Source organism: Scyliorhinus torazame, chromosome 12 (genome assembly GCF_047496885.1).
Source record: "Scyliorhinus torazame isolate Kashiwa2021f chromosome 12, sScyTor2.1, whole genome shotgun sequence".
Taxonomy (NCBI): Eukaryota; Metazoa; Chordata; class Chondrichthyes; order Carcharhiniformes; family Scyliorhinidae; genus Scyliorhinus; species Scyliorhinus torazame.
The window spans coordinates 66,253,883-66,273,754 of NC_092718.1; the positions used below are offsets into that span (position 1 = coordinate 66,253,883).

A 19,872-nucleotide genomic window follows, 5' to 3' on the forward strand; every position below is an offset into this window, starting at 1 on the left:
CGGAGTGATGTAGCGCCTTTCACCATCTCAGGAGTTTATGTTGTCCCAAAATAAATAGCAGCCACTTTGCGAGTCTAAGCTCATAGTCTGTTTGGTGAGAGGAATAATTATTGATCAGGGTACCAGGAGCACGATGGCACAGGGGTTAGCACTACTGCCTCACCCCACTACGTACCTGGCTTCAATTCCAACCTCAGGTGACTGGAATTTGCACGTTCTCCCGGGTCCCGGGGGCTTCCTCGCAGTCCAAAGACATATACGTTAGGTGGATTGGCTATGCTAAATCACCCCTTAGTGTCCAAAAATATACAGGTTAGGTGGAATGGCTATAACAAAATGTGCGGCTGTATGGGATGAGGAGTCAGAGGATTACTTTGGAATGCAATTTTTATTCACCTTCACTGTTAATGGTGCACACCATCTACAAGATGCATTGCAGCAATTAGCCAAACGTCCTTCAACAAACCCACAACCTCTACCATCTAGAAGGGAACAGAAACTTAAGAACACTAACACATGAAAGTTCCCCTCCGACCTACTCACCATCATGAATTGGAGCTGTATCACCATTCTCTCCTTCCCTGTTGCAGGATCAAAATCCTGAAATTCCCTCCCTAACAGTCCTACTGCAGCAGTTCAAGAACTTGGCTCACCACCACCTTCTCAAGGGAAATTAGGAATGGGCAATAAACACGGGCCTGGCCAGTGATGCTCACATCCCATGCATAAATGAAAAGAACAGTCCTCTGACCGCTTTCACTTGAATTCTGAAAGTTTGATAAATGTTAACTAATGTTGGGGACTGACCATCTTATTTTATGGATGTCTCAATTTCATCTGGACTGACATGATGCCCTTGTTTTAATTTCACTCTGAAACTTCATGCTGTTGTACCTTTGGCTCAGAAATTGTTATTTTATTCTGAAAGGAAACAAATTCTTTGGGAACTCAAAGTTATTTTGAGCTACATTTAAAAGCCAAGGCCTGAATCAATGTATGATTCAATCAGTCCACTGACAGGTCACCAAAACCATTATTTTTACATCTCGAGTGCCCGAGATATGAAAACTCGTTTAAATGCAGGAACAAACCAATAAACGGTTTACTGGTGAGTGGGTCAGAAATCCCAGGAAAATCCAAAATGGGGCAATGAATAGTGCAAATCACTTACTTCATAATGATGTTCCTTTTATGCTGTTTAACTCTCTGAAACTATGACAACAATGCAAGTCCCTGGAAACAGAGCCTGGTCATGGCACATGCAATTCTGTGTAACGCAGCATCAGATTTTTGTTAAGATAAACATGGAGCCAAAGTTCGGAATCATATTCTATTCCTCATGACTCCTGTTAAACAACCTTGATTTTTCTTTTATAATGTGTCACCCCTACAAGTTTCCCCATTTTAATTCCGATCACATCCAAACTAAGGTTACAAATCGTCATGTATAACTTTTTTTCAGTGTGATTTTTCATCTTATTAAAACAAGCTGTAATCTATAATTTTCTTGTGAACAGCGCATTCATTTGAAATACTTGCCCCACCGCCTGTCAGCTGTTTTGCAATGGGGGTTGGTGTGGTTTGTAGCTGTTCTGCGTGGCAGTGAATACAGTTTTGCCATGTATTTACTGCTGGATGTATAAAAATAGCGATCCTTTCAATTAGTTCTGGCTCCTCTTCAAACACGGTGGCAGGCCTCAAACTGCAATGTAAACTCCAAGGAACACTCAATCATGCATTTAAAAAGAGCCAATACTAGCAAAGCAGCTTGACTCAATGTTCAATTTTGTCCATGGGGGATCAGACAACGTTGGCATATTATGGAACCATTCAACCCATCATCTCTCCGCTGGTGCAACCCAAAACCATTCCCACTGTCATTCTCTCTCGATTAACAGCTCTACATGCAGATCTAATCCAAATGCTTATCCAATTTTTCCTTTAAAAGATGCGATGATTTGTCATAGCCACTCCCCATGACGAAGAATTCAAAGCTCAGAAACTCCACATAAAAACATTTCTTCTAACTTCTCTCCTCACTCATTCCCCTGACAATTTAAAATTGGTGTACCCTCATCATTGCCTCACTAAAGGAAATAGGCTTGAGTTCAAGAGATCGAGAGATGATTTAGTGATGATGTTGAAAATGAAGAAGGAAATCCATTGTGTAAATACAGAGAAACTGTTCCTGGTGGTGAGGAATCCATCAGGGGGACACCATGTTAAACTTAAGCTATGTCATTAGGAATTAAATTAGGAAAACACATTTTTACACAAAGGGCTATGGAAATCTGGAACTATCTCCCCAAACGACTTTGTGATGCTGGGGTTCAATTTGAAGATTCTGGACTGACAGTTTCTTGTTAAGTAAGGTTATAGGATTAGGGAGCCAAGCTGGGTAAAATGATGCTAAGATATTGATCAGTCAGCAAACAAAACTTTTGTAAATTGATCTAACCGTTGACTGCACATTCCTCGTGCACCTCGTGTGAACAATTCTTGATGCAGCACTCCAGAGGAAACCTGGCCATGCAATTAAAACTAAGTTATGATCTATTTTAATTGAAATGGGCGTCACGGTGACACAGTGGTTCGCACTGCTGCCCGCTCCAGGGACCCGGGTTCAATTCCAGAATCAGGTGACTGTGAAGTTTGCACTCTCTCTCCTCTCCTCTCCCCCCGCCCCCCCCCCCCCCCCCCCAGTCTGCGTGGATTTCCTCCGGGTGCTCCAGTTCTCTCCCCCCCCCCCCCCCAGTCTGCGTGGGTTTCCTCCGGGTGCTCCAGTTCTCTCCCCCCCCCCCCAGTCTGCGTGGGTTTCCTCCGGGTGCTCCAGTTCTCTCCCCCCCCCCCCCCCCAGTCTGCGTGGGTTTCCTCCGGGTGCTCCAGTTCTCTCCCCCCCCCCCCCCAGTCTGCGTGGGTTTCCTCCGGGTGCTCCAGTTCTCTCCCCCCCCCCCCCCAGTCTGCGTGGGTTTCCTCCGGGTGCTCCAGTTCTCCCCCCCCCCCCCCCCCCCCAGTCTGCGTGGGTTTCCTCCGGGTGCTCCAGTTCTCTCCCCCCCCCCCCAGTCTGCGTGGGTTTCCTCCGGGTGCTCCAGTTCTCTCCCCCCCCCCCCCCCAGTCTGCGTGGGTTTCCTCCGGGTGCTCCAGTTCTCTCCCCCCCCCCCCCAGTCTGCGTGGGTTTCCTCCGGGTGCTCCAGTTCTCTCCCCCCCCCCCCCCCAGTCTGCGTGGGTTTCCTCCGGGTGCTCCAGTTCTCTCTTTCCTCCCCCCCCCCCCCCCCCCCAAGTCCAAAAATGTGCTGGTTAGGTGGATTGGCCAAAAGATTAGGTGGGGTTACTGGGATAGTGTGGAGCCGTGGCCTTAAGTAGGGTGCTCTTTCCAAGGGCTAGTGCAGACCTGATGGGCCGAATGGCCTCCTTCTGCACTGTAGGGATTCTATGACGAAAGGTGACAGGTTCAATGGAGCTTTCCAGTAACTGATGTTAACTGACTTTCCTTCGATAGTCCCCTGTAGTAAAGCAGTCAAATAAAGCAGGTTCTAACAATCTTCACTCCTCCAAGGATTGCCAGTTTAACAGCAAAGAGAAGCACTCTCACATTATATATCCTCTTAAATTATTATTGTTAAAACCCTGTCAATTTGAAAATGTTTGGGGAAGGAGATATGCAAATTACCTCATTCCCAAAATGGTGAGATTTAAGTAAGAAGTGTTTCGAAGGCCTGTCAGGCCATGCAAGGCACATGGTATGAAGAGAAGAAATCATCCCAAATTAAATATACTACACTTGAACTATGTGATGTGACAAATAGAACATTTGCTTGCTGTAGGCGCAAGCTGTACATTGTAAAATGTTTCCAAATTTCTATCTGCAATCTGAGTAAATGCAATCTTCCCTGGCAAAACAGACCAAAATCAAATAAAGTTTAATAGTGCTACATGAATCTTATTCCTTTATCCTGTCCAGCAGCAACTTCATGGAAGGTGCTCTTACTAATACATTTCAAACATTCCTCCTGATCCTGCACATTAAGCAGAAATCTATCATACAATGGTAATGTACTTTGTAAACTGTGGGGGCTTGACCCTGTCTGAAACAGTGGGGAAACAGTAGGATGGATGACTAGAGTAGGATGGATGACTAGAGTGACTGTTTTCAACCAGCCACACAAAGCTCAAAGCACCACAAACTCTCACACACACACACTGCACTATCAAACCAGAAAACATTCTCCAAATTGAATGTTATTAATTGTATACAGCCTTTAATTGAAAATTGAAGATCTGAGTGAATTAATGGGAAAAACAAATGGAGCCAATTGAAACATGTTTGTCAGATAAAGATTCTATCATTCCAATCAAACAGGGAGTAAAATGATTTTTATATGGGAGATAAATATGTTCCAACCACACCTCGTTTTTGGATATAGAGTTAAACTTGATTTTTTTTTGCATGGTTGAAATTTAACGAAATGCTAGGCAAAGGTCCTCAAGAGGTCACCAGACATCTCCGGGCACTAACTATGACACTGATTACGCGCACACACTTCAGCTGAAACACTGATCACAAATATGTACTTGCCGGTGGACAAGGATGCCTGACAACACACCCGCAACTGTCAAACAAGGCCACCTCCAAAACACCCCCACATATCTACCAAAATACACACAAGTACCACATGAGGTTCACAAACAACAAAGGGAGGAAATTGCGTTCCAACTGAATTTCCTCCAACAGGGAAATACTAGGGATCACCATTTTAAGTTATATAAAGCTGATCTAGATTAGATGTCAGGAGACTGTTGATTCCCCAAAGATAGTGAAGGACAGAAACAAGTTGCTGGTTTGTGCGATTTGTGAACTCTTTCAACTTGGGCTGCACCTGGGCTCATCGTCGCCTCCTTCAAAAGTAGCTAGTGCAGCGATTTCATGGCCAGAGTGACCTGCTGGACTAATACTGATTGGCTGGGTGGTCAAAGAGCCATCTCTCATAATTTCTCCTCCAAATTAGCCTGTACTTTTATCTGTTTCTTCACCTCTCACAAGAGACATTCGTGTAGCTGGACCAAATTGCATGATGGGAAATTTGGTCAAGTAAAGGTTTACCAAGATGATTCCTGGGATGGCAGGACTGTCATTTAAGGAGAGATTAAGTCGGTTAGGATTATATTCATTGGAGTTTAGAAGAGCGAGAGGGGATCTCTTAGAAACTTATAAAATTCTGACAGGATTAGACAGGTAAATTCAGAAAGAATGTTCCCAATGGTGGGGGGCAGAACTAGGGGTCATAGTTTGAGGAAAAGGGATAAACGTTTTAGGACTTAGGTGAGGAGAAACCTCTTCACCCAGAGACTGGTGAATCTGTGGAATTCACTACCACAGAAAATAGTTGAGGCCAAAACATTGTGTAATTTCAAGGCGTTAGATATTGCTCTTGGAGCTAAAGGGGTCAAGAGATATGGGGGGGGGTATATATTGAGACAGTTGTGTGATGCTGGCGGAGTAGATTAGAGGGGACTTTGCACTGTTCATGCAGAAACAGTGACTTTAAAATACATTGTGCTGCATAAAGACATCTTTTCATAGAAAGACATGACCACTTCATCAAAACAGGATGTTGTACATTTATTATACATCAAGATGAAGAAAATAAATACAACATTTTAGTAATTTCACAGCTGGAATTTCAAACATATTTAAAGCTGTTAATATTTAGCTAAAATAAAATAAACTTACACACACGTTTTGGTATTTAAAAGCAAGGAATGGTCACTTTACAAGACTATTTACTGCCACTACCCATGTCCATTCTCAGACATCCTCATTGGCTGTGTGCCATTTGTAAGGATGGCATCATTCATAGCTGTCAATTTAATCAAGTTTTTGTTAACATCAAAATAATTAATTAGAGAGATCTGATTCTGTTCATGAATAAAAAGTGGATATTGAAAATCCGGTGTGACTAACAACAAGTTGAAACTAATCAAGGCAGAATAAAATCACTCAACTTGACCAGCTTTGTTAACAGGATAGTGCATCTCCAACTGTGGTCAGTGCTGACTGTAGGAGTGGGCACTGACCAATCTTTAACCTCATCCCCCTGTAGATGGGCCCCTGCGACCTGGTCTCCAGGAACAAGAGCCTCCACCATCTCCCGTCAGAGGATTATAACCTGCAAAGTGCAAGAAACTGTCTTTGTAATTTCAACATTTTCATTAGAAAAGCACGTTTCACTGTTCACCCATTTGACTTGTTCACCCCAAAGGCCCATTGTCGAAACTGGGAGATGTGTGTAGTGCTCCTTGGAGGGATTCCAGGGATCCGACTAGCAAAACAACTTAGGGAAGAGAGGTGGTGAGGATGGAAGGGGATGAGGAAGTGTTGGAGGTGGGTGCGGGTGACGTGGTGGTGAAAGTAGAGAAGGATGTTGCAGGAATGGGAAAGATTTTTAAAGGAGCAAGCCCATCGAGCTTGCTCCACTATTCAACATGATCATGGCTGATCCTAGGCTTAAACTCCATTTTACTGCCCACTCTCCATACCCCTCAATTCCGAGATACCAAATATCAGTCCATCTCAGATTGGAACTTGGCAACTATTACACACTTAAAGTAGAATTCATATAGTACAGGAGGAGGCCATTCAGCCCATCGAGTCTGCACTGACCCTCTGCACCGAGACCCACTCCCCTGCCACCCCACCCAACCTGTACATCTTGGGACATATAGGGACAATTTTAGTATGGTCAATCCACCTAACCTGCACATCTTTGGACTGTGGGAGGAAACCCTTGCAGACATGGGGAGAAAGTGCAAACTCCACAGAGACAGTCACCCGAGGATGGAATCGAATCCAGGTCCCTTGTGCTGTGAGGCAGCAGTGCTAAACACCGCGCCGCCTATGTAGGCTGAGAGAAAACAGTGAAATACAGTTAACCTTTTTCCCCGCTGTGACCAGACTCCTAAACGACCCTCTTATGGACTGACCTGATTAATACTACACTCCTGTATGCTTCACCCGATGCCAGTGTCTAGATATTTACATTGTGTACCTTGTGTTGCCCTATTATGTATTTTCTTTTCTCCATGTACTAAATGATCTGTTTAAGCTGCATGCAGAAAAATATTTTTATTGTACCTTGGTACACGTGACAGTAAACAAATCCAATCCAACAAATTGTGAAAATGCTGGAATCTATTATTTTTTTTAAAAATGTCTTTATTCTCCATTTTCACATTTTCCTTCACAATTTACACCCCAACCACAAACAGTAAACGGTAACAAATACAAAATCAATCCCCTTAACAATACCAACGATCCCATCCTCCCACCACCCCAAACAACGGCCCACCTGTCAATATATGTATCTAATAAAACAAACAATCCCACAGTGGCAACAAAAAAACAAAGGAGAAAAAGAAAAAGCAGTCCGGGACCGCCCATGGTCACCATTGACCTAGAGTCCACTCCCCCTTCCCCCCCCCCTACACTCAATGCCCTCCAACCTCCTAAAGAGTACCGTACATGATACCCAAGAGTCTCCAACTCCTCCCATCCACTGCCTCTTGTAAAGCTCCTCCCCCCAACCTCGGTTCCTTCCCCCCAACCTTCCACCCCGGCTAGACCACTCGGCCTCTGTTCTGCCAGCCTCCGATGGCCGCAGCCCCTCCCCCCCACTTCACTCCCATTCACTGGCCGGCTTAAACCGGCCAGCGTGGAGGCCCCCGTCCGGGTCCCTTTCCCCCTTACCCGGCCCTAGGAAAGCCCAGAAATCCCCTTTTAGCACACACACCCCGCATATCCACCTACACCCCAAAGAGCCCTCATTTTGAGTGAAAGTCCCATCACTTCCCTTGTCCAAATATATACAACATTGGCTCCTTTAGCCCATACACCCGCGCGCAGTGAAACAAAAAAGAAAAAATATAGTCATGAGGTTACATCGGCATATGGCCATTTCTCAATTCTGCCACAGTCCTTCTGCCTTTGCAAACTCCTCCGCTGCTTCCGCCGTTCCAAAATAAAAGTCCCCGAGCTTGTAAGTCACCCTCAATTTCGCTGGATATACAATGCCGCACTGCACCTTGCTAACGTAGTGCCCTCTTCACCCGGTTGAAGGCAGCCCACCTCTTCGCCAGCTCCACCGTAAAGTCCTGGTATACACGTATACAAGCTCCAGCCCACTGCACCACCCGCTTCTGCTTAGCCCAGCACAGGACCGTCTCCTTCACACTATACCTACAGAAGCACAGACACTACACTTGGCGACTCACTCGCCTTTGGTACAGGTCTCCACGACCGATGGGCCCGATCCAGTTCATATCAGGAGGGATCCTCCCCCCTCCCCCAATAGTTTCGCCAGCATCGCGGCAAAATACTCAGTCGGCCTCGGTCCTTCAACTCCTTCGGGCAGCCCCCCAATCCTCAAATTCTGTCGCCTGGATCTGTTTTCCAGGTCTTCCATTTTTCCTCGCAGATCCTTGTTAGTGTCCATCACCTTCCGCATCTCCTTCCCCATCGAGGCAAGTTGATCACCGTGCTGCAATAACGTCTCCTCCACTTCCTTCAGCGCCTCCCCTTGCTCTCGCACCTCCGCCACTGCGCTCGCCACCACCGTCTTCACCGGGGAAACCGCCTCCTCCACCAGCACATTCAAAACCTCTCTCATCTCCTTCCTCATTGTCTCCATGTATTCTGTAAATTGCCTTTCGAATTCCGCAGCCATCACCTTAGTTATTTCTTCAGCTGTAAGCAATGTGGCCTCCCCTGGTGCTCCAGCCTCCATTTTCCTTGGTGACCTTTCCACTCCCCGACGCACCTTCAGCTGTTTTCCTTACGGACGTTCTTTTGCTCACCCTCGACATTTTTCTGCACTGTGCCTTCACTCTGCCGCCTCTGTGCCTTCTCCCTGCTTTTGCCGCCTCCGTGGACCCTGGGACCGGGCTTAAAGCCCCGAAAATGTCGTTCACGAACTGGAGCCCTCCATTGTGCGGCCGCCTCCCGCCCGCCATCACCGGAAATCTCCGCTGGATTCTATTATTAAGGAAGTTTTAACAAAGCAGATAGATGGGCAGCACAGTAGCAATGTGGTTAGCACTGTTGCTTCACAGCGCCAGGGACACTGGTTCGATTCCCGGCTTGGGTCACTGTCTGCGTGGAGTCTGCACGTCCTCCGTGTCTGCGTGATTTTAGTCCCGGTGCTCCAGTTTCTTCCCAAAAGTCCCGAAAGTTGTGCTTTTTCGGCAATTGGGGCATTCTGAATTCTCCCTCAGTGCGCCCGAGCCGGCGCTGTAGCGTGGCGACTAGGGGATTTTCACAATAACTTTATTGCAGAGTTAATGTAAGCCTACTTGTGACACTAGTAAAGATTACTATTAGTAGTATGATTAGAACAAGTCAACAAGGTTTTACGAAAGGAAAATGGTCTTCAGTCAGTCAATGCAGAGAAACCTGTTCAATCACAGTCACTGCACAGAAACCTGTTCAATCACAGTCACTGCACAGAAACCTGTTCAATCACAGTCACTGCACAGAAACCTGTTCAATCACAGTCACTGCACAGAAACCTGTGCAATCAGTCACTGCACAGAAACCTGTTCAATCACAGTCACTGCAGAGAAACCTGTTCAATCACAGTCACTGCAGAGAAACCTGCTCAATCACAGTCACTGCAGAGAAACCTGTTCAATCACAGTCACTGCAGAGAAACCTGTTCAATCACAGTCACTGCAGAGAAACCTGTTCAATCAGTCACTGCAGTCACTGCAGAGAAACCTGTTCAATCACAGTCACTGCAGAGAAAGAAACCTGTTCAATCACAGTCACTGCAGAGGAACCTGTTCAATCACAGTCACTGCACAGAAACCTGTTCAATCACAGTCACTGCAGAGAAACCTGCTCAATCACAGTCACTGCAGAGAAACCTGTTCAATCACAGTCAATGCAGAGAAACCTGTTCAATCACAGTCACTGCAGAGAAACCTGTTCAATCACAGTCACTGCAGAGAAACCTGTTCAATCAGTCACTGCAGAGAAACCTGTTCAATCAGTCACTGCAGAGAAACCGGTTCAATCACAGTCACTGCAGAGAAACCTGTTCAATCACAGTCACTGTAGAGAAACCTGTCCAATCACAGTCACTGCAGAGGAACCTGTTCAATCACAGTCACTGCAGAGAAACCTGTTCAATCACAGTCACAGTAGAGAAACCTGTCCAATCACAGTCACTGCAGAGAAACCTGTCCAATCACAGTCACTGCAAAGAAACCTGTTCAATCACAGTCACTGCACAGAAACCTGTTCAATCACAGTCACTGCACAGAAACCTGTTCAATCACAGTCACTGTAGAGAAACCTGTCCAATCACAGTCACTGCAGAGAAACCTGTTCAATCACAGTCACTGCAGAGAAAGAAACCTGTTCAATCACAGTCACTGCAGAGGAACCTGTTCAATCACAGTCACTGCACAGAAACCTGTTCAATCAGTCACTGCACAGAAACCTGTTCAATCACAGTCACTGCAGAGAAACCTGCTCAATCACAGTCACTGCAGCGAAACCTGTTCAATCACAGTCAATGCAGAGAAACCTGTTCAATCACAGTCACTGCAGAGAAACCTGTTCAATCACAGTCACTGCAGAGAAACCTGTTCAAACAGTCACTGCAGAGAAACCTGTTCAATCAGTCACTGCAGAGAAACCGGTTCAATCACAGTCACTGCAGAGAAACCTGTTCAATCACAGTCACTGTAGAGAAACCTGTCCAATCACAGTCACTGCAGAGAAACCTGTCCAATCACAGTCACTGCAGAGAAACCTGTTCAATCACAGTCACTGCACAGAAACCTGTTCAATCACAGTCACTGCAGAGAAACCTGTTCAATCACAGTCACTGCACAGAAACCTGTTCAATCACAGTCACTGCACAGAAACCTGTTCAATCACAGTCACTGCACAGAAACCTGTTCAATCACAGTCACTGCACAGAAACCTGTTCAATCACAGTCACTGCAGAGAAACCTGTTCAATCACAGTCACTGCAGAGAAACCTGTTCAATCACAGTCACTGCAGAGAAACCTGTTCAATCACAGTCACTGCAGAGAAACCTGTTCAATCACAGTCACTGCAGAGAAACCTGTTCAATCAGTCACTGCAGTCACTGCAGAGAAACCTGTTCAATCACAGTCACTGCAGAGAAAGAAACCTGTTCAATCACAGTCACTGCAGAGGAACCTGTTCAATCACAGTCAATGCACAGAAACCTGTTCAATCACAGTCACTGCAGAGAAACCTGCTCAATCACAGTCACTGCAGAGAAACCTGTTCAATCACAGTCAATGCAGAGAAACCTGTTCAATCACAGTCACTGCAGAGAAACCTGTTCAATCACAGTCACTGCAGAGAAACCTGTTCAATCAGTCACTGCAGAGAAACCTGTTCAATCAGTCACTGCAGAGAAACCGGTTCAATCACAGTCACTGCAGAGAAACCTGTTCAATCACAGTCACTGTAGAGAAACCTGTCCAATCACAGTCACTGCAGAGGAACCTGTTCAATCACAGTCACTGCAGAGAAACCTGTTCAATCACAGTCACAGTAGAGAAACCTGTCCAATCACAGTCACTGCAGAGAAACCTGTCCAATCACAGTCACTGCACAGAAACCTGTTCAATCACAGTCACTGCACAGAAACCTGTTCAATCACAGTCACTGCACAGAAACCTGTTCAATCACAGTCACTGCACAGAAACCTGTTCAATCACAGTCACTGTAGAGAAACCTGTCCAATCACAGTCACTGCAGAGAAACCTGTTCAATCACAGTCACTGCAGAGAAAGAAACCTGTTCAATCACAGTCACTGCAGAGGAACCTGTTCAATCACAGTCACTGCACAGAAACCTGTTCAATCAGTCACTGCACAGAAACCTGTTCAATCACAGTCACTGCAGAGAAACCTGCTCAATCACAGTCACTGCAGAGAAACCTGTTCAATCACAGTCAATGCAGAGAAACCTGTTCAATCACAGTCACTGCAGAGAAACCTGTTCAATCACAGTCACAGCAGAGAAACCTGTTCAATCACAGTCACTGCAGAGAAACCTGTTCAAACAGTCACTGCAGAGAAACCTGTTCAATCAGTCACTGCAGAGAAACCGGTTCAATCACAGTCACTGCGGAGAAACCTGTTCAATCACAGTCACTGTAGAGAAACCTGTCCAATCACAGTCACTGCAGAGAAACCTGTCCAATCACAGTCACTGCAGAGAAACCTGTTCAATCACAGTCACTGCACAGAAACCTGTTCAATCACAGTCACTGCACAGAAACCTGTTCAATCACAGTCACTGCACAGAAACCTGTTCAATCACAGTCACTGCACAGAAACCTGTTCAATCACAGTCACTGCACAGAAACCTGTTCAATCACAGTCACTGCACAGAAACCTGTTCAATCACAGTCACTGCAGAGAAACCTGTTCAATCACAGTCACTGCAGAGAAACCTGTTCAATCACAGTCACTGCAGAGAAACCTGTTCAATCACAGTCACTGCACAGAAACCTGTTCAATCACAGTCACTGCAGAGAAACCCGTTCAATCACAGTCACTGCAGAGGAACCTGTTCAATCACAGTCACTGCAGAGAAACCTGTTCAATCACAGTCACTGCAGAGAAACCTGTTCAATCACAGTCACTGCACAGAAACCTGTTCAATCACAGTCACTGCAGAGAAACCTGTTCAATCACAGTCACTGCAGAGGAACCTGTTCAATCACAGTCACTGCAGAGAAACCTGTTCAATCACAGTCACTGCAGAGAAACCTATTCAATCACAGTCACTGCACAGAAACCTGTTCAATCAGTCACTGCACAGAAACCTGTTCAATCACAGTCACTGCAGAGAAACCTGCTCAATCACAGTCACTGCAGAGAAACCTGTTCAATCACAGTCACTGCAGAGAAACCTGTTCAATCACAGTCACTGCAGAGAAACCTGTCCAATCACAGTCACTGCAGAGAAACCTGTTCAATCACAGTCACTGCAGAGAAAGAAACCTGTTCAATCACAGTCACTGCAGAGAAACCTGTTCAATCAGTCACTGCAGAGAAACCTGTTCAATCAGTCACTGCAGAGAAACCGGTTCAATCACAGTCACTGCAGAGGAACCTGTTCAATCACAGTCACTGCAGAGAAACCTGTTCAATCACAGTCACTGCAGAGAAACCTGTTCAATCACAGTCACTGCAGAGAAACCTGTTCAATCACAGTCACTGTAGAGAAACCTGTCCAATCACAGTCACTGCAGAGAAACCTGTCCAATCACAGTCACTGCAGAGAAACCTGTTCAATCACAGTCACTGCAGAGAAAGAAACCTGTTCAATCACAGTCACTGCAGAGAAACCTGTTCAATCACAGTCACTGCACAGACACCTGTTCAATCACAGTCACTGCACAGAAACCTGTTCAATCACAGTCACTGCACAGAAACCTGTTCAATCAGTCACTGCAGAGAAACCGGTTCAATCACAATCACTGCAGAGGAACCTGTTCAATCACAGTCACTGCAGAGAAACCTGTTCAATCACAGTCACTGTAGAGAAACCTGTCCAATCACAGTCACTGCAGAGAAACCTGTTCAATCACAGTCACTGCAGAGAAACCTGTTCAATCACAGTCACTGTCGAGAAACCTGTCCAATCACAGTCACTGCAGAGAAACCTGTCCAATCACAGTCACTGCACAGAAACCTGTTCAATCACAGTCACTGCACAGAAACCTGTTCAATCACAGTCACTGCACAGAAACCTGTTCAATCACAGTCACTGTAGAGAAACCTGTCCAATCACAGTCACTGCAGAGAAACCTGTTCAATCACAGTCACTGCAGAGAAAGAAACCTGTTCAATCACAGTCACTGCAGAGAAACCTATTCAATCACAGTCACTGCACAGAAACCTGTTCAATCACAGTCACTGCACAGAAACCTGTTCAATCACAATCACTGCAGAGAAACCTGTTCAATCACAGTCACTGCAGAGGAACCTGTTCAATCACAGTCACTGCAGAGGAACCTGTTCAATCACAGTCACTGCACAGAAACCTGTTCAATCACAGTCACTGCAGAGAAACCTGCTCAATCACAGTCACTGCAGAGAAACCTGTCCAATCACAGTCACTGCAGAGAAACCTGTTCAATCACAGTCACTGTAGAGAAACCTGTCCAATCACAGTCACTGCAGAGAAACCTGTTCAATCACAGTCACTGCAGAGAAACCTGTTCAATCACAGTCACTGTAGAGAAACCTGTCCAATCACAGTCACTGCAGAGAAACCTGTCCAATCACAGTCACTGCAGAGAAACCTGTTCAATCACAGTCACTGCACAGAAACCTGTTCAATCACAGTCACTGCACAGAAACCTGTTCAATCACAGTCACTGCACAGAAACCTGTTCAATCACAGTCACTGCACAGAAACCTGTTCAATCACAGTCACTGCACAGAAACCTGTTCAATCACAGTCACTGCACAGAAACCTGTGCAATCAGTCACTGCACAGAAACCTGTTCAATCACAGTCACTGCAGAGAAACCTGTTCAATCACAGTCACTGCAGAGAAACCTGTTCAATCACAGTCACTGCACAGAAACCTGTGCAATCAGTCACTGCAGAGAAACCTGTTCAATCACAGTCACTGCAGAGAAACCTGCTCAATCACAGTCACTGCAGAGAAACCTGTCCAATCACAGTCACTGCACAGAAACCTGTTCAATCACAGTCACTGCAGAGAAACCTGTTCAATCAGTCACTGCAGAGAAACCGGTACAATCACAGTCACTGCAGAGGAACCTGTTCAATCACAGTCACTGCAGAGAAACCTGTTCAATCACAGTCACTGCAGAGAAACCTGCTCAATCACAGTCACTGCACAGAAACCTGTGCAATCACAGTCACTGCACAGAAACCTGTTCAATCACAGTCACTGCAGAGAAACCTGTTCAATCAGTCACTGCAGAGAAACCGGTACAATCACAGTCACTGCAGAGGAACCTGTTCAATCACAGTCACTGCAGAGAAACCTGTTCAATCACAGTCACTGCAGAGAAACCTGTTCAATCACACTGTAGAGAAACCTGTCCAATCACAGTCACTGCAGAGAAACCTGTTCAATCACAGTCACTGCAGAGAAACCTGTTCAATCACAGTCACTGCAGAGAAAGAAACCTGTTCAATCACAGTCACTGCAGAGAAAGAAACCTGTTCAATCACAGTCACTGCAGAGAAACCTGTTCAATCACAGTCACTGCACAGAAACCTGTCCAATCACAGTCACTGCAGAGAAAGAAACCTGTTCAATCACAGTCACTGCAGAGAAACTTATTCAATCACAGTCACTGCACAGAAACCTGTTCAATCACAGTCACTGCACAGAAACCTGTTCAATCACAGTCGCTGCAGAGAAACCTGTTCAATCAGTCACTGCAGAGAAACCTGTTCAATCACAGTCACTGCAGAGAAACCAGTTCAATCACAGTCACTGCACAGAAACCTGTCCAATCACAGTCACTGCAGAGAAAGAAACCTGTTCAATCACAGTCACTGCAGAGAAACTTATTCAATCACAGTCACTGCACAGAAACCTGTTCAATCACAGTCACTGCACAGAAACCTGTTCAATCGCAGTCACTGCAGAGAAACCTGTCCAATCACAGTCACTGCAGAGAAACCTGTTCAATCACAGTCACTGCAGAGAAAGAAACCTGTTCAATCACAGTCACTGCAGAGAAACCTATTCAATCACAGTCACTGCACAGAAACCTGTTCAATCACAGTCACTGCACAGAAACCTGTTCAATCACAGTCACTGTAGAGAAACCTGTCCAATCACAGTCACTGCACAGAAACCTGTTCAATCACAGTCACTGTAGAGAAACCTGTCCAATCACAGTCACTGCAGAGAAACCTGTTCAATCACAGTCACTGCAGAGAAACCTGTTCAATCACAGTCACTGTAGAGAAACCTGTCCAATCACAGTCACTGCAGAGAAACCTGTTCAATCACAGTCACTGCAGAGAAACCTGTTCAATCACAGTCACTGTAGAGAAACCTGTCCAATCACAGTCACTGCAGAGAAACCTGTCCAATCACAGTCACTGCAGAGAAACCTGTTCAATCACAGTCACTGCAGAGAAAGAAACCTGTTCAATCACAGTCACTGCAGAGAAACCTGTTCAATCAGTCACTGCAGAGAAACCTGTTCAATCACAGTCACTGCACAGAAACCTGTCCAATCACAGTCACTGCAGAGAAAGAAACCTGTTCAATCACAGTCACTGCAGAGAAACTTATTCAATCACAGTCACTGCACAGAAACCTGTTCAATCACAGTCACTGCACAGAAACCTGTTCAATCACAGTCACTGCAGAGAAACCTGTTCAATCAGTCACTGCAGAGAAACCTGTTCAATCACAGTCACTGCAGAGAAACCAGTTCAATCACAGTCACTGCACAGAAACCTGTCCAATCACAGTCACTGCAGAGAAAGAAACCTGTCCAATCACAGTCACTGCAGAGAAACTTATTCAATCACAGTCACTGCACAGAAACCTGTTCAATCACAGTCACTGCACAGAAACCTGTTCAATCACAGTCACTGTAGAGAAACCTGTCCAATCACAGTCACTGCAGAGAAACCTGTTCAATCACAGTCACTGCAGAGAAAGAAACCTGTTCAATCACAGTCACTGCAGAGAAACCTATTCAATCACAGTCACTGCACAGAAACCTGTTCAATTAGTCACTGTAGAGAAACCTGTCCAATCACAGTCACTGCACAGAAACCTGTTCAATCACAGTCACTGTAGAGAAACCTGTCCAATCACAGTCACTGCAGAGAAACCTGTTGAATCAGTCACTGCAGAGAAACCTGTTCAATCACAGTCACTGCACAGAAACCTGTTCAATCACAGTCACTGCAGAGAAAGAAACCTGTTCAATCACAGTCACTGCAGAGAAACCTGTTCAATTACAGTCACTGCAGAGAAACCTGTTCAATCACAGTCACTGCAGAGAAACCTGTTCAATCACAGTCACTGCACAGAAACCTGTTCAATCACAGTCACTGCAGAGAAACCTGTTCAATCACAGTTACTGCACAGAAACCTGTCCAATCACAGTCACTGCAGAGAAAGAAACCTGTTCAATCACAGTCACTGCAGAGAAACCTGTTCAATCACAGTCACTGCAGAGAAACCTGTTCAATCACAGTCACTGCACAGAAACCTGTTCAATCACAGTCACTGCACAGAAACCTGTTCAATCACAGTCACTGCACAGAAACCTGTTCAATCACAGTCACTGTAGAGAAACCTGTCCAATCACAGTCACTGCAGAGAAACCTGTTCAATCACAGTCACTGCAGAGAAAGAAACCTGTTCAATCACAGTCACTGCAGAGAAACCTATTCAATCACAGTCACTGCACAGAAACCTGTTCAATCACAGTCACTGCACAGAAACCTGTTCAATCACAATCACTGCAGAGAAACCTGTTCAATCACAGTCACTGCAGAGGAACCTGTTCAATCACAGTCACTGCAGAGGAACCTGTTCAATCACAGTCACTGCAGAGGAACCTGTTCAATCACAGTCACTGCACAGAAACCTGTTCAATCAGTCACTGCACAGAAACCTGTTCAATCACAGTCACTGCAGAGAAACCTGCTCAATCACAGTCACTGCAGAGAAACCTGTCCAATCACAGTCACTGCAGAGAAACCTGTTCAATCACAGTCACTGTAGAGAAACCTGTCCAATCACAGTCACTGCAGAGAAACCTGTTCAATCACAGTCACTGCAGAGAAACCTGTTCAATCACAGTCACTGTAGAGAAACCTGTCCAATCACAGTCACTGCAGAGAAACCTGTCCAATCACAGTCACTGCAGAGAAACCTGTTCAATCACAGTCACTGCACAGAAACCTGTTCAATCACAGTCACTGCACAGAAACCTGTTCAATCACAGTCACTGCACAGAAACCTGTTCAATCACAGTCACTGCACAGAAACCTGTTCAATCACAGTCACTGCACAGAAACCTGTTCAATCACAGTCACTGCACAGAAACCTGTGCAATCAGTCACTGCACAGAAACCTGTTCAATCACAGTCACTGCAGAGAAACCTGTTCAATCACAGTCACTGCAGAGAAACCTGTTCAATCACAGTCACTGCACAGAAACCTGTGCAATCAGTCACTGCAGAGAAACCTGTTCAATCACAGTCACTGCAGAGAAACCTGCTCAATCACAGTCACTGCAGAGAAACCTGTCCAATCACAGTCACTGCACAGAAACCTGTTCAATCACAGTCACTGCAGAGAAACCTGTTCAATCAGTCACTGCAGAGAAACCGGTACAATCACAGTCACTGCAGAGGAACCTGTTCAATCACAGTCACTGCAGAGAAACCTGTTCAATCACAGTCACTGCAGAGAAACCTGCTCAATCACAGTCACTGCACAGAAACCTGTGCAATCACAGTCACTGCACAGAAACCTGTTCAATCACAGTCACTGCAGAGAAACCTGTTCAATCAGTCACTGCAGAGAAACCGGTACAATCACAGTCACTGCAGAGGAACCTGTTCAATCACAGTCACTGCAGAGAAACCTGTTCAATCACAGTCACTGCAGAGAAACCTGTTCAATCACACTGTAGAGAAACCTGTCCAATCACAGTCACTGCAGAGAAACCTGTTCAATCACAGTCACTGCAGAGAAACCTGTTCAATCACAGTCACTGCAGAGAAACCTGTTCAATCACAGTCACTGTAGAGAAACCTGTCCAATCACAGTCACTGCAGAGAAACCTGTCCAATCACAGTCACTGCAGAGAAAGAAACCTGTTCAATCACAGTCACTGCAGAGAAAGAAACCTGTTCAATCACAGTCACTGCAGAGAAACCTGTTCAATCACAGTCACTGCACAGAAACCTGTCCAATCACAGTCACTGCAGAGAAAGAAACCTGTTCAATCACAGTCACTGCAGAGAAACTTATTCAATCACAGTCACTGCACAGAAACCTGTTCAATCACAGTCACTGCACAGAAACCTGTTCAATCACAGTCGCTGCAGAGAAACCTGTTCAATCAGTCACTGCAGAGAAACCTGTTCAATCACAGTCACTGCAGAGAAACCAGTTCAATCACAGTCACTGCACAGAAACCTGTCCAATCACAGTCACTGCAGAGAAAGAAACCTGTTCAATCACAGTCACTGCAGAGAAACTTATTCAATCACAGTCACTGCACAGAAACCTGTTCAATCACAGTCACTGCACAGAAACCTGTTCAATCGCAGTCACTGCAGAGAAACCTGTCCAATCACAGTCACTGCAGAGAAACCTGTTCAATCACAGTCACTGCAGAGAAAGAAACCTGTTCAATCACAGTCACTGCAGAGAAACCTATTCAATCACAGTCACTGCACAGAAACCTGTTCAATCACAGTCACTGCACAGAAACCTGTTCAATCACAGTCACTGTAGAGAAACCTGTCCAATCACAGTCACTGCACAGAAACCTGTTCAATCACAGTCACTGTAGAGAAACCTGTCCAATCACAGTCACTGCAGAGAAACCTGTTCAATCACAGTCACTGCAGAGAAACCTGTTCAATCACAGTCACTGTAGAGAAACCTGTCCAATCACAGTCACTGCAGAGAAACCTGTTCAATCACAGTCACTGCAGAGAAACCTGTTCAATCACAGTCACTGTAGAGAAACCTGTCCAATCACAGTCACTGCAGAGAAACCTGTCCAATCACAGTCACTGCAGAGAAACCTGTTCAATCACAGTCACTGCAGAGAAAGAAA

General features: G+C 45.5%; 1 protein-coding gene across 1 annotated transcript in view; it reads right to left on the bottom strand.

Annotated features, from left to right (window-relative positions):
* Positions 1-5,599: 5,599 nt before the first annotated feature.
* Positions 5,600-19,872, bottom strand: part of selenos (selenoprotein S) — a 43,902-nt gene continuing 29,629 nt past the window's right edge. The window contains exon 6 of the mRNA XM_072468811.1: positions 5,600-6,167. Within this exon, the coding sequence (XP_072324912.1) occupies positions 6,088-6,167 (80 nt within the window). The 3' untranslated portion in view covers positions 5,600-6,087. The remainder of the gene's footprint in view (positions 6,168-19,872) is intronic.